The sequence below is a fragment of the Salvelinus fontinalis genome, unplaced genomic scaffold (assembly GCF_029448725.1).
Source record: "Salvelinus fontinalis isolate EN_2023a unplaced genomic scaffold, ASM2944872v1 scaffold_1655, whole genome shotgun sequence".
Classification (NCBI taxonomy): Eukaryota; Metazoa; Chordata; class Actinopteri; order Salmoniformes; family Salmonidae; genus Salvelinus; species Salvelinus fontinalis.
The window spans coordinates 1-15,552 of record NW_026601864.1 but is presented as its reverse complement, the minus strand read 5'-3'; the positions used below and the strand labels follow the sequence as shown (position 1 = coordinate 15,552).

Genomic DNA, 15,552 nt, shown 5'->3' with positions numbered 1-15,552 from the left:
CAGACCCTGTCCCCTGGTGCGAACACCGGGGCCTCACTGCGGCGACGGTCTGCGCCAATTTTCTGGCGCCTTATGGCACGCTGAAGGTGGACGTGGGCTGCCTCCCAGGTTTCCTCAGCGTGCCGAAACCAATTGTCCACCGCAGGAGCCTCGGTCTGACTCTGATGCCAAGGAGCCAGAACCGGCCGATACCCTAATACACATTGAAAAGGAGTAAGGTTAGTGGAGGAGTGACGTAGCGAGTTCTGGGCCATCTCTGCCCAGGGCACGAACTTCGCCCACTCCCCCGGCCGGTCCTGGCAATAGGACCGCAGAAACCTGCCCACATCCTGGTTAACTCTCTCCACCTGCCCAATACTCTCGGGGTGAAAACCTGAGGTAAGACTAACCGAGATCCCCAGACGTTCCATGAACGCCTTCCAGACCCTTGATGTGAACTGGGGACCCCGATCAGACACTATATCCTCAGGCACCCCATAGTGCCGGAAAACGTGTGTAAACAGGGCCTCTGCAGTTTGTAAGGCCGTAGGGAGACCGGGCAAAGGGAGGAGACGACAGGACTTCGAAAACCGATCCACAACGACCAAGATCGTGGTGTAACCCTGTGAAGGTGGAAGATCAGTCAAAAAATCCACCGACAGGTGCGACCACGGCCGTTGAGGAACAGGTAAAGGTTGAAGCTTACCTCTAGGCAGGTGTCTAGGAGCCTTGCACTGAGCGCACACCGAGCAGGAGGAAACATAAATCCTCACGTCCTTAGCTAAAGTGGGCCACCAGTACCTCCCATCAAGACAGCGCATCGTCCGACCTATCCCAGGATGACCAGAGGAGGGTGACGTGTGAGCCCAATAGATCAATCGGTCGCGGACAGCAGACGGAACGTACAGACGACCAGCTGGACACTCAGGAGGAGAGGGCTCTGCACGTGACGCCCGCTCAATGTCCGCGTCCAGCTCCCACACTACTGGCGCCACCAAACACGAAGCTGGGAGTATGGGAGTGGGATCCATGGACCGCTCCTCTGTGTCATACAGCCGAGACAATGCGTCTGCCTTGACGTTCTGGGAGCCTGGTCTGTAAGTAAGAGTAAACACAAAACGAGTGAAAAACATGGCCCACCTTGCCTGGCGAGGATTCATTCTCTTCGCCTGCCGGATGTACTCCAGATTGCGGTGGTCAGTCCAGATGAGAAAAGGGTGTTTAGCCCCCTCAAGCCAGTGCCTCCACACCTTCAAGGCTTCTACGACAGCTAACAGCTCTCGGTCCCCCACATCATAGTTTCGCTCCGCCGGGCTGAGCTTCTTCGAAAAAAAAGCACAGGGGCGAAGCTTCAGTGGCACACCCGAACGCTGAGAGAGCACTGCTCCTATCCCAGCTTCGGATGCGTCCACCTCTACCATGAATGGCAAAGAGGGATCCGGATGAGCCAACACAGGCGCCGAGGTAAACATAGTCTTCAGGTGTCCAAAAGCCCTGTTCGCCTCAGCCGACCACTGCAAGCGCACCGGGCCCCCCTTTAGCAGTGAGGTAATGGGAGCCGCAACCTGACCAAAACCCCGGATAAATCTCCGGTAGTAATTGGCAAACCCCAAAAAACGCTGCACCTCCTTTACCGTGGTTGGAGTCGGCCAATTACGCACGGCTGTAATGCGGTCGCTCTCCATTTCCACTCCTGAAGTGGAAATCCGATGCCCTAGGAAGGAGATGGATTGTTGGAAGAACAAGCATTTCTCAGCCTTGACATATAGATCATGCTCCAACAGGCGACCAAGCACCCTGCGCACCAGGGACACATGCTCGGCGCGGGTAGCGGAGTATATCAGAATATCATCTATATACACCACTACACCCTGCCCGTGCAGGTCCCTGAAGATCTCATCTACAAATGATTGAAAGACTGATGGAGCATTCATCAACCCATATGGCATGACCAGGTACTCATAATGACCTGAGGTGGTGCTAAATGCCGTCTTCCACTCATCACCCTTCCGAATACGCACCAGATTATACGCACTCCTGAGATCCAATTTTGTGAAGAAGCGTGCCCCGCGCATTGACTCCATAACTGTATTTATCAGAGGTAGCGGGTAACTATATTTCACCGTGATTTTATTGAGACCTCGATAATCAATGCACGGGCGTAAACCACCATCCTTCTTCTTCACAAAAAAGAAACTCGAAGAAGCGGGTGAAATGGATGGCTGAATGAACCCCTGACGCAGGGATTCAGAGATATATGTATCCATAGCCACCGTCTCCGCTTGCGACAGGGGATACACGTGACTCCTGGGATATGCAGCGTCTACCAGGAGATCTATTGCACAATCCCCCTGTCGATGGGGTGGTAATTGAGTCGCCTTCTTTTTACAGAAGGCGAGAGCCAAATCGGCATATTCTGGAGGAATGTGCACGGTGGAGACCTGGTCTGGACTTTCCACCTTAGTAGCACCAACGGAAACCCCTAAACACCTACCTGAGCACTCTCGCGACCACCCCGTGAGAGCCCTCTGTGGCCAAGAAACAGTGGGGTTATGACACGCTAACCAGGGTAGACCTAGCACCACAGAATACGCAGGGGAATCAATAAGGAAAAGACTAATCTTCTCCTTGTGACCCTCCTGCGTTATCATATTCAACGGTGCGGTGACCTCCCTGATAAAACCTGACCCTAATGGTCGACTATCTAAGGCATGAATAGGAACAGGCATATCCACAGACACAATAGGGAGCCCTAAACTATGAGCTAAATTTTTATTAATGAAATTTCCAGCCGCGCCTGAATCTACTAGCGCCTTATACTGGGACTGCAGGGAAAAATCCGGAAAAGTGACAGAGACAAACATAAGTGCAACAGAGGGCTCTGGATGAGAATGGTGCCTACTCACCTGGGGTGATGCCAGAGTGCCCTGCCTGCCTTCTCTATTCCCAGAGGAACCAACCCGGCACCGACCAGCAGTGTGATCTCTGCGACCATAGATGGTGCCCGGTGCGCCGGGAGACCCCCTCCGGTCTCCCGGCGCACCGTCCCTCCCAATTCCATTGGTTCGGGAGAGAGGGTGCGGGAGGATGGAACAACCAGACCCCGATCTAGACGTCCACGAGTAGCCAGCATGTTGTCCAGCCTGATGGACATGTCCACCAGCTGGTCGAAGTTAAGGGTGGTGTCTCTACAGGCCAGCTCCCGACGGACGTCCTCGCGTAGGCTACAACGGTAATGGTCTATCAGGGCCCTGTCGCTCCATCCAGCGCCGGCAGCCAAGGTCCTAAACTCCAAAGCAAACTCCTGGGCACTCCTCGTCCCCTGCCTCAGATGATAGAGGAGCTCACCCGCCGTTTTTCCTTCGGGAGGATGGTCGAATACTCTCCTGAAATAAAGGGTGAACTCCTCAAAATGGTCCAACGCCGCATTCTCCTCTCTACACACAACGCTGGCCCACTCCCGGGCTTTCCCGGTGAGGCATGAGACGAGGGCGGAACTCTTCTCCCGGTCGGATGGTATTGGGGAGACCGTGGCCAGATATAAGTTCAGTTTAAGGAGGAAACCCTGGCAGCCAGCAGTATCTCCGTTGTAACCCGTGGGTAGGGGTAAACGGATTTTGTTAGGTTCATGTGGGGAAAACGCGTTAAAGGTAAATCCCAGTTGTGGCAGTGGAGGCGCTGGAGAAACTCCCTGTCTCTCCCAGCGATCCATATTCTGGACAATGCGATCCATGACGGCGCTCAAACAGTCAATCTCCTTCGCTTGTTCCATAACGAGCTTTTCCACCTCCATGGGCGTCGTGTCCTCTCCTGCTGACTTCATATATTATTAGGTCAGAGATTCTGTCACAGTAGCGTGTATAAGTGGCAGGGAAGTCAGGCGCAGGAGAGTCAAATAGAGTGTAGAATGGAGTTTTTTAATTATAGTCCCAGTAACCCGCTCCATAACACTCATAGGAAAACATAAAACAAATATGGGTACGATGACCCGTCGCACACCTATACACATAAACACAACACTTGACAACGAACAATCTCTGACAAACACATGAAGGGAAACAGAGGGTTAAATACACAACAGGTAATGAATGGGATTGACAACAGGTGTGTGGGAAGACAAGACAAAACCAATGGAAAATGAAAAGTGGATCGATGATGGCTAGAAGGCCGGTGAAGTCGACCGCCGAACACCGCCCGGACAAGGAGAGGCAACGACTTCGGTAGAAGTCGTGACAAGTATGGTGTTTTAATTAGTTCTGTCCTAATGCACAGAGAGTATGGTGTTTTATTTGGTTCTGTCCTAATGCACAGAGAGTCTGGTGTTTTAATTAGTTCTGTCCTAATGCACAGAGAGTATGGTGTTTTATTTAGTTCTGTCCTAATGCACAGAGAGTATGGTGTTTTATTTAGTTCTGTCCTAATGCACAGAGAGTATGGTGTTTTATTTAGTTCTGTCCTAATGCACAGAGAGTATGGTGTTTTATTTAGTTCTGTCCTAATGCACAGAGAGTCTGGTGTTTTATTTGGTTCTGTCCTAATGCACAGAGAGTATGGTGTTTTATTTAGTTCTGTCCTAATGCACAGAGAGTATGGTGTTTTATTTAGTTCTGTCCTAATGCACAGAGAGTATGGTGTTTTAAGTAGTTCTGTCCTAATGCACAGAGAGTATGGTGTTTTATTTAGTTCTGTCCTAATGCACAGAGAGTATGGTGTTTTATTTGGTTCTGTCCTAATGCACAGAGAGTATGGTGTTTTATTTGGTTCTGTCCTAATGCACAGAGAGTATGGTGTTTTAATTAGTTCTGTCCTAATGCACAGAGAGTATGGTGTTTTATTTAGTTCTGTCCTAATGCACAGAGAGTATGGTGTTTTAATTGGTTCTGTCCTAATGCACAGAGAGTATGGTGTTTTATTTAGTTCTGTCCTAATGCACAGAGAGTATGGTGTTTTATTTGGTTCTGTCCTAATGCACAGAGAGTATGGTGTTTTAAGTAGTTCTGTCCTAATGCACAGAGAGTATGGTGTTTTAAGTAGTTCTGTCCTAATGCACAGAGAGTATGGTGTTTTATTTAGTTCTGTCCTAATGCACAGAGAGTATGGTGTTTTATTTGGTTCTGTCCTAATGCACAGAGAGTATGGTGTTTTATTTAGTTCTGTCCTAATGCACAGAGAGTATGGTGTTTTAAGTAGTTCTGTCCTAATGCACAGAGAGTATGGTGTTTTAATTAGTTCTGTCCTAATGCACAGAGAGTATGGTGTTTTAAGTAGTTCTGTCCTAATGCACAGAGAGTATGGTGTTTTAATTGGTTCTGTCCTAATGCACAGAGAGTATGGTGTTTTATTTAGTTCTGTCCTAATGCACAGAGAGTATGGTGTTTTATTTGGTTCTGTCCTAATGCACAGAGAGTATGGTGTTTTATTTAGTTCTGTCCTAATGCACAGAGAGTATGGTGTTTTAATTAGTTCTGTCCTAATGCACAGAGAGTATGGTGTTTTATTTAGTTCTGTCCTAATGCACAGAGAGTATGGTGTTTTATTTAGTTCTGTCCTAATGCACAGAGAGTATGGTGTTTTATTTGGTTCTGTCCTAATGCACAGAGAGTATGGTGTTTTATTTAGTTCTGTCCTAATGCACAGAGAGTATGGTGTTTTAAGTAGTTCTGTCCTAATGCACAGAGAGTATGGTGTTTTATTTAGTTCTGTCCTAATGCACAGAGAGTATGGTGTTTTATTTGGTTCTGTCCTAATGCACAGAGAGTATGGTGTTTTAATTAGTTATGTCCTAATGCACAGAGAGTATGGTGTTTTATTTAGTTCTGTCCTAATGCACAGAGAGTATGGTGTTTGAATTAGTTCTGTCCTAATGCACAGAGAGTATGGTGTTTGAATTAGTTCTGTCCTAATGCACAGAGAGTATGGTGTTTTATTTAGTTCTGTCCTAATGCACAGAGAGTATGGTGTTTTATTTAGTTCTGTCCTAATGCACAGAGAGTATGGTGTTTTAATTAGTTCTGTCCTAATGCACAGAGAGTATGGTGTTTTATTTGGTTCTGTCCTAATGCACAGAGAGTATGGTGTTTTATTTGGTTCTGTCCTAATGCACAGAGAGTATGGTGTTTTAATTAGTTATGTCCTAATGCACAGAGAGTATGGTGTTTTATTTAGTTCTGTCCTAATGCACAGAGAGTATGGTGTTTTAATTGGTTCTGTCCTAATGCACAGAGAGTATGGTGTTTTATTTGGTTCTGTCCTAATGCACAGAGAGTATGGTGTTTTAATTAGTTCTGTCCTAATGCACAGAGAGTATGGTGTTTTATTTAGTTCTGTCCTAATGCACAGAGAGTATGGTGTTTTATTTGGTTCTGTCCTAATGCACAGAGAGTATGGTGTTTTAATTAGTTATGTCCTAATGCACAGAGAGTATGGTGTTTTATTTAGTTCTGTCCTAATGCACAGAGAGTATGGTGTTTGAATTAGTTCTGTCCTAATGCACAGAGAGTATGGTGTTTGAATTAGTTCTGTCCTAATGCACAGAGAGTATGGTGTTTTATTTAGTTCTGTCCTAATGCACAGAGAGTATGGTGTTTTATTTAGTTCTGTCCTAATGCACAGAGAGTATGGTGTTTTATTTGGTTCTGTCCTAATGCACAGAGAGTATGGTGTTTTAATTAGTTCTGTCCTAATGCACAGAGAGTATGGTGTTTTATTTAGTTCTGTACTAATGCACAGAGAGTATGGTGTTTTAATTGGCTCTGTCCTAATGCACAGAGAGTATGGTGTTTTATTTGGTTCTGTCCTAATGCACAGAGAGTATGGTGTTTTAATTGGTTCTGTCCTAATGCACAGAGAGTATGGTGTTTTATTTGGTTCTGTCCTAATGCACAGAGAGTATGGTGTTTTAATTAGTTCTGTCCTAATGCACAGAGAGTATGGTGTTTTAATTGGTTCCGTCCTAATGCACAGAGAGTATGGTGTTTTAATTGGTTCTGTCCTAATGCACAGAGAGTATGGTGTTTTATTTAGTTCTGTCCTAATGCACAGAGAGTATGGTGTTTTATTTAGTTCTGTACTAATGCACAGAGAGTATGGTGTTTTATTTGGTTCTGTCCTAATGCACAGAGAGTATGGTGTTTTATTTGGTTCTGTCCTAATGCACAGAGAGTATGGTGTTTTATTTAGTTCTGTCCTAATGCACAGAGAGTATGGTGTTTTATTTGGTTCTGTCCTAATGCACAGAGAGTATGGTGTTATATTTGGTTCTGTCCTAATGCACAGAGAGTATGGTGTTTTATTTGGTTCTGTCCTAATGCACAGAGAGTATGGTGTTTTATTTAGTTCTGTCCTAATGCACAGAGAGTATGGTGTTTTAAGTAGTTCTGTCCTAATGCACAGAGAGTATGGTGTTATATTTGGTTCTGTCCTAATGCACAGAGAGTATGGTGTTTTATTTAGTTCTGTCCTAATGCACAGAGAGTATGGTGTTTTAATTGGTTCTGTCCTAATGCACAGAGAGTATGGTGTTTTATTTAGTTATGTCCTAATGCACAGAGAGTATGGTGTTTTATTTGGTTCTGTCCTAATGCACAGAGAGTATGGTGTTTTAAGTAGTTCTGTCCTAATGCACAGAGAGTATGGTGTTTTAAGTAGTTCTGTCCTCATGCACAGAGAGTATGGTGTTTTATTTAGTTCTGTCCTAATGCACAGAGAGTATGGTGTTTTATTTAGTTCTGTCCTAATGCACAGAGAGTATGGTGTTTTATTTAGTTATGTCCTAATGCACAGAGAGTATGGTGTTTTATTTAGTTCTGTCCTAATGCACAGAGAGTATGGTGTTTTATTTGGTTCTGTCCTAATGCACAGAGAGTATGGTGTTTTAAGTAGTTCTGTCCTAATGCACAGAGAGTATGGTGTTTTAAGTAGTTCTGTCCTCATGCACAGAGAGTATGGTGTTTTATTTAGTTCTGTCCTAATGCACAGAGAGTATGGTGTTTTAATTGGTTCTGTCCTAATGCACAGAGAGTATGGTGTTTTATTTGGTTCTGTCCTAATGCACAGAGAGTATGGTGTTTTAATTAGTTCTGTCCTAATGCACAGAGAGTATGGTGTTTTATTTAGTTCTGTCCTAATGCACAGAGAGTATGGTGTTTTATTTGGTTCTGTCCTAATGCACAGAGAGTATGGTGTTTTAATTAGTTATGTCCTAATGCACAGAGAGTATGGTGTTTTATTTAGTTCTGTCCTAATGCACAGAGAGTATGGTGTTTGAATTAGTTCTGTCCTAATGCACAGAGAGTATGGTGTTTGAATTAGTTCTGTCCTAATGCACAGAGAGTATGGTGTTTTATTTAGTTCTGTCCTAATGCACAGAGAGTATGGTGTTTTATTTAGTTCTGTCCTAATGCACAGAGAGTATGGTGTTTTATTTGGTTCTGTCCTAATGCACAGAGAGTATGGTGTTTTAATTAGTTCTGTCCTAATGCACAGAGAGTATGGTGTTTTATTTAGTTCTGTACTAATGCACAGAGAGTATGGTGTTTTAATTGGCTCTGTCCTAATGCACAGAGAGTATGGTGTTTTATTTGGTTCTGTCCTAATGCACAGAGAGTATGGTGTTTTAATTGGTTCTGTCCTAATGCACAGAGAGTATGGTGTTTTATTTGGTTCTGTCCTAATGCACAGAGAGTATGGTGTTTTAATTAGTTCTGTCCTAATGCACAGAGAGTATGGTGTTTTAATTGGTTCCGTCCTAATGCACAGAGAGTATGGTGTTTTAATTGGTTCTGTCCTAATGCACAGAGAGTATGGTGTTTTATTTAGTTCTGTCCTAATGCACAGAGAGTATGGTGTTTTATTTAGTTCTGTACTAATGCACAGAGAGTATGGTGTTTTATTTGGTTCTGTCCTAATGCACAGAGAGTATGGTGTTTTATTTGGTTCTGTCCTAATGCACAGAGAGTATGGTGTTTTATTTAGTTCTGTCCTAATGCACAGAGAGTATGGTGTTTTATTTGGTTCTGTCCTAATGCACAGAGAGTATGGTGTTATATTTGGTTCTGTCCTAATGCACAGAGAGTATGGTGTTTTATTTGGTTCTGTCCTAATGCACAGAGAGTATGGTGTTTTATTTAGTTCTGTCCTAATGCACAGAGAGTATGGTGTTTTAAGTAGTTCTGTCCTAATGCACAGAGAGTATGGTGTTATATTTGGTTCTGTCCTAATGCACAGAGAGTATGGTGTTTTATTTAGTTCTGTCCTAATGCACAGAGAGTATGGTGTTTTAATTGGTTCTGTCCTAATGCACAGAGAGTATGGTGTTTTATTTAGTTATGTCCTAATGCACAGAGAGTATGGTGTTTTATTTGGTTCTGTCCTAATGCACAGAGAGTATGGTGTTTTAAGTAGTTCTGTCCTAATGCACAGAGAGTATGGTGTTTTAAGTAGTTCTGTCCTCATGCACAGAGAGTATGGTGTTTTATTTAGTTCTGTCCTAATGCACAGAGAGTATGGTGTTTTATTTAGTTCTGTCCTAATGCACAGAGAGTATGGTGTTTTATTTAGTTATGTCCTAATGCACAGAGAGTATGGTGTTTTATTTAGTTCTGTCCTAATGCACAGAGAGTATGGTGTTTTATTTGGTTCTGTCCTAATGCACAGAGAGTATGGTGTTTTAAGTAGTTCTGTCCTAATGCACAGAGAGTATGGTGTTTTAAGTAGTTCTGTCCTCATGCACAGAGAGTATGGTGTTTTATTTAGTTCTGTCCTAATGCACAGAGAGTATGGTGTTTTATTTAGTTCTGTCCTAATGCACAGAGAGTATGGTGTTTTAAGTAGTTCTGTCCTAATGCACAGAGAGTATGGTGTTTTAATTAGTTCTGTCCTAATGCACAGAGAGTATGGTGTTTTATTTAGTTCTGTCCTAATGCACAGAGAGTATGGTGTTTTAAGTAGTTCTGTCCTAATGCACAGAGAGTATGGTGTTTTATTTAGTTCTGTCCTAATGCACAGAGAGTATGGTGTTTTATTTAGTTCTGTCCTAATGCACAGAGAGTATGGTGTTTTATTTAGTTCTGTCCTAATGCACAGAGAGTATGGTGTTTTATTTAGTTCTGTCCTAATGCACAGAGAGTCTGGTGTTTTAATTGGTTCTGTACTAATGCACAGAGAGTATGGTGTTTTAATTAGTTCTGTCCTCATGCACAGTTTGGCTGCAGGCTTATACATGGCACCCAACAAAGGGCTTCTACTGCAGCAGCAGTCACAATACAGTATGTACCACAATCCTGGGATCCCTTCTCTTTTCCAATCAACCAGCCAGCCAGCCAACCAGCCAACCAACCAGCCAACCAACTAACTCTCTTTCTCTCAGACTCTGGTCATATATGTTGCTGGAATGACTTCAATATGGCATAACTGACGTTCATTCTATCTTGTCTAATCTATGGCCTGTTGCCGTCTGACACTGACTCACCTTTTTTATCCTTTCTCTCCTCAATCTCTTTCCTTTCTTCCTACTCTTTCTCTGTTTCCCTCCCTCCCTTCCCCCTCCCTCTTTCTCTTCTGCCCACAGAATTACTTCAAAGATGCCTGGAACATTTTTGACTGTGTGACAGTCCTGGGCAGCATTACAGATATTTTAGTGACTGAGCTCGGGGTAAGTGAGGAGGCAGGGGGAATTAACAGTGGGAAAGGGAAAGGGTGTGTCAGCAAGTTCAGTGGTATGAGTGTGAGAGTGAGAGAGGCAGAGAGAGAGAGAGAGAGAGAGAGTAAGGGAGAGAGAGAGGTAGAGAGAGTGAGACAGGCAGAGAGAGAGAGAGAGAGAGAGAGAGAGAGAGAGAGAGGTAGAGAGTGTGAGACAGGTAGAGCGAGAGAGAGACAGGCAGAGAGAGAGAGAGAGAGAGAGAGATAGGTAGAGAGAGTGAGACAGATAGAGAGAGAGAGAGGTAGAGAGAGAGTGAGACAGGCAGAGAGAGTGAGACAGGTAGAGGTAGAGAGAGAGGTAGAGAGAGAGGTAGAGAGAGAGGTAGAGAGAGAGGTAGAGAGAGAGAGAGAGAGAGAGAGAGAGAGAGAGAGAGAGAGAGAGAGAGAGAGAGAGAGAGGTAGAGAGAGAGGTAGAGAGAGTGAGACAGGAAGAGAGAGAGAGAGAGACAGGCAGAGAGAGAGAGACAGGCAGAGAGAGAGAGGTAGAGAGAGTGAGACAGGTAGAGAGAGAGGGGGGGGGGGAGACAGATAGAAAGAGAGCAAGGGCACATAGAGAAGCAGAGAGAAAGGCAGAGACTGTAGTGTACAGGATCTTGCATTGCTCAGTGAAGCATGAACATATTTTGAAAGCTTTATATAATTGTCCCAGTTGGTGGAGAGCAGAGCACAGAGACCTGGATCATCGTAGCCCAGCCACCACCGACAACACTCAGGAGACTAACACACACACACACACACACACACACACACACACACACACACACACACACACACACACACACACACACACACACACACACACACACACACACACACACACACACACACACACACACACACACACACACACACACACACACACTCACTCATGCACGTACACACACAGACTACTTTACTGATCTGCTAGGCAACCTGACAGCCAATCAAATAACTAGCCTCAAAACAATCTGGCCAATCAGACTGTTCCTCTAGCCAGGCAACCACTTAGCAACCAGTTGGATAGTGAAAAATGATAGCCAATGAGGTAGACACACTAGTTATTCAGGCAGGTAATGTGGTGTGTGTATGTGTGTGTGTGTGTGCGTGCGTGTGTGCGTGCGTGCGTGCGATTGTGTGTGTGTGTGTGTTGTAATGCCTTTATAAACCATATTATGAAATATTAATATTGTTTTTGAATGTTGTGTGTCTCTGAGACAGTCCTGACAGCTATACCCTTTGTTTCCATTAAAAACACCTAAACTCTATCAAGCCAGGTCCTGGAGAGCTATATGCTTTTATAACCAGCCCAGCACCAACAGATCTGATTAAACCTTTAACTCCTCATCGGGACCTTGATTGGTTGATTGGTTGAATCAGGTGTGTTACTGCTGGGCTGGAACAAAAGCTTGAACATCATGTAGCTCTGCATGACAAAGGTTGGTGACCACAGGCATAATCAGAGAAATTAAATCAGCTTTTATTTCAATGGGTATAGTGTTTTGACATAATGTTATATCGTGTATATTATGATTACAAAATATCTTAGTAGTGGCAAGAGTTTTTCCTGACTACATGACTTGAACTAGACCCTCGTTTTTCCTGTCAGTTCTTATGGTGAGGAAAAACTCCTGTCCCCAACTATGCTCTATAAGCCGTCCTACTAGGTGTTACTGGCAGTGGATGTTAATGGCATAAGAATCCGGTGGAATAGGTTCCTCCTCTCTAAACTGACCTGAGATCAGTCCGAGACACCATTGGATCGAGAAGGACCTTTGAACATGAAAAAGCAAGCCCTGTTCTTGGATCAGTCCAGTGGTAGTCCATCAAAGCAGCCTTTAATTTGGGTCAGCTCAAGTTAAATCTGTAGCTGCCATTGCGCTGATTCAAACACACGACTTCACAATCATGTTCATTTTCCTCGCAGCCCAATGGAAGCTTGTTAGTGTGTGGATGTTAAAAGTAATCTCATGTTAAAAGTAATCTCATGTTAGGAGTAATCTCATGTTAGGAGTAATCTCATGTTAGGAGTAATCTCATAATATATTTTTGGAACTTCCTCGGTTTCCTAGTCGTTGATATCCCTGCTGTTGTATGTATGGAGGCAGTGTTATGACTGAACTGTTGTATGTATGGAGGCAGTGTTATGACTGAACTGTTGTATGTATGGAGGCAGTGTTATGACTGAACTGTTGTATGTATGGAGGCAGTGTTATGACTGAACTGTTGTATGTATGGAGGCAGTGTTATGACTGAACTGTTGTATGTATGGAGGCAGTGTTATGAACTGAACTCAGTAATAATGAGTGTACATAATGACAATTCATTTCCTGTTTTATCTTTTTTTACATGCTTTCTTTAACTCTACGCTACTTAATGGCAACTACTTCGTCCCTCTCCCTTCTGACGAATTCATCCAATCAAAATGCACTATGTGTCCATCCATGAAACCTGGCCTGGCCAATCGCACTCTTTGTTAAATCAACCTCCAAAAATGCCGCTATAAACCATGTCATCTGCATCATCCACATGTAGATGGTTTGTACTTTTTTGGAGATACTTGAATTACTGCATCCATTTCCTGGTGTGGCTGTGGTGATGCATGTTGCTCGACTCCTCACCCTGGCAGTGACCCCTGACCTTTGATCTCTGACCCAGGTTTGACAAGATGACTCGACTGACCTCCTGCTCCCAGTCACCGGACAGAGACATTCGACCAATCCCAAATGGACTACCCCTTGTATAGATCTAAAAGGATCAGATAGGATTTAGCAAATATTCCACCTATCCTATCTGGATGGGTTCATTGTCAGAATACTGATACCAATCCAATGCTTTCAGATCTACACATGTGATAGGCCTAGAGGGGCTTGAGGTCAATTTGGATTTGGCCAGTAGTCATTGTCCTAATACCCTTCAGGTTCTGATTTAATACTGTTCAAATGCACCCTTCCTTCCTCCCTTCCTTGAAGTGATCACAGCTTTGATCTGACTGATCTGACTGATCTGATCCAAAATAAAGGAAACACTTGTGTAAATGAGGCTTCTGGCAGCTCTGTTATGGTGTGGGGTGCTTTTCCTGGCATGGTCCGCTCATCCCTTTAGAGGGCAAGGTAAACGCCAATAAATACACAGCCTTTCTGAATGAACCCTTTCATCCTTTCTGTCTTGATGGGAGTGACCTCTTCCAGGATGACAATGCCCCCATCCACAGGGCACGAGTGGTCACTGAATGGTTTGATGAGCATGAAAATGGAGCGACGCCTGAGACAGGAGTAATGGAATTTTATCATGGAAGAACATTGAAGCTGTTCTGGCAGCTCGTGGTGGCCCAACACCCTACTACAACACTTTATGTTGGTGTTTCCTCTATTTTGGCAGTTACCTTTATGTAGCTATGTGGTGGAACTCCTACTCTCGCTAATCTGATCATGTTCAATCAGTGATTATTTCAAGGAGGGAAGGAAGAACAAATGTGTTGTAAAAGTATTCTATCAGATCTGTGGTAATGTAGGAAAGGAACAAGGAAAGGAAGCTGGTCAAGCCTATTAGGACACAGCCATTGTCCTGTGGACAATACTCTCACAATCACTAGACATGCACCACTTACATTCCTTAAAAGCAATCTCACACACACACACACACACACACACACACACACACACACACACACACACACACACACACACACACACACACACACACACACACACACACACACACACACACACACACACACATGCATGCTAGTGTCTGTGAGAGCCAGGGGAGTAAGGTGTGACAGGAGTGCACAGAGTGACTGGGTCTAAAGCTTCACCCATGGCAGACCGGGCTACGGTGCATGCTGCCCCACTGCATGTCTCTGGCAGGGATGACACACACGTATACTACTCATAGACAGATAAGTTAAACACACCCAGACATACATGGACACTGACCTACACACACATATACACACATACAACAGTACATAGCTAAATAAATACATGCACATAGGCTTGTGTTGCAATACCATAGTGAACATGCTCTTGATGGGAGCTGAATGTGCCTACTGCCAAGCCCTCTCTAACCCAGAACCCTTCCCTTGGTAGAGGGTTGAAGGACCATGCACATCATAGGACAGTGAGCATCACAAACATAGTTTACAGTAATCAAGTACAGTTTGATTTCTGTAGTGGTTTTTACAAATGCTTTTTTTTTTTTTTTTTTTTTACAAATCACCATTAAGTGTGTAATAATTTGAGCAAGACAAGTCGTATGATTCGCCCTATGAATATGGAATTATAGTAATGCTATCACTGTTATATCAACATTAGAACTTTGTAACAATTATATTTCTAAATATCATCAATATATTTGCAGTTTGTCCTTCAACCCAGAACCCCACTCCCCCTCCCCTTTCTCTGACTGTGACGCAAGAAAGGTTGGGTTCAATTCCATGTAAATTCTGTTATTTCAGGAGGTGACTTGAAATTCAGGAGGCCTCTGAAAGCAACAGTGGACAATTTTTTATTTTATTAATTAAATGTTATCTCAGTTTATCCCCTGAATTGAGTGAACTGAAATGGAATCGAACCTGACTTTATAGTGTCACAGGACTAAAACGAGCCAATCCCTTGTGGAGGAGAGCTGTCAGCTTTGCTGCGTTGCGTTGACACCTGGTTAACTTGCTGTGATCTAGCTAGTTCCATATTGTGTGGTGGTGCGTTTGCCTTGAGGATCAGTGCATTTGGTTGTATTTACAAGAAAATCGGTTCCCTGCACCCACTACTACTACTACTACTACTACTACTACTACTACTAACTACTACTAACTACTACTACTGCTGCTACTATTACTACAGCTACTACTACTATTACTATTTACTACTACTACTACTACTACTGCTAGTACTGCTA

The 15,552-nt window shown here is 43.8% G+C and overlaps 1 protein-coding gene across 3 annotated transcripts in view; it reads left to right on the top strand.

Moving 5' to 3' along the window:
- Nucleotides 1-15,540, top strand: part of LOC129849759 (voltage-dependent P/Q-type calcium channel subunit alpha-1A-like) — a 30,736-nt gene extending 15,196 nt beyond the window's left edge. For 2 of the 3 annotated variants that reach the window (XM_055916510.1, XM_055916509.1), the window contains one exon: nucleotides 10,547-11,423. In XM_055916510.1, the coding sequence (XP_055772485.1) occupies nucleotides 10,547-10,885 (339 nt within the window). In that variant the 3' untranslated portion in view covers nucleotides 10,886-11,423. Of the gene's footprint in view, nucleotides 1-10,546; nucleotides 11,424-13,188 lie in introns of those variants that run through there. The other variant, XM_055916512.1, reaches the window with a different exon arrangement.
- Nucleotides 15,541-15,552: the final 12 nt, after the last annotated feature.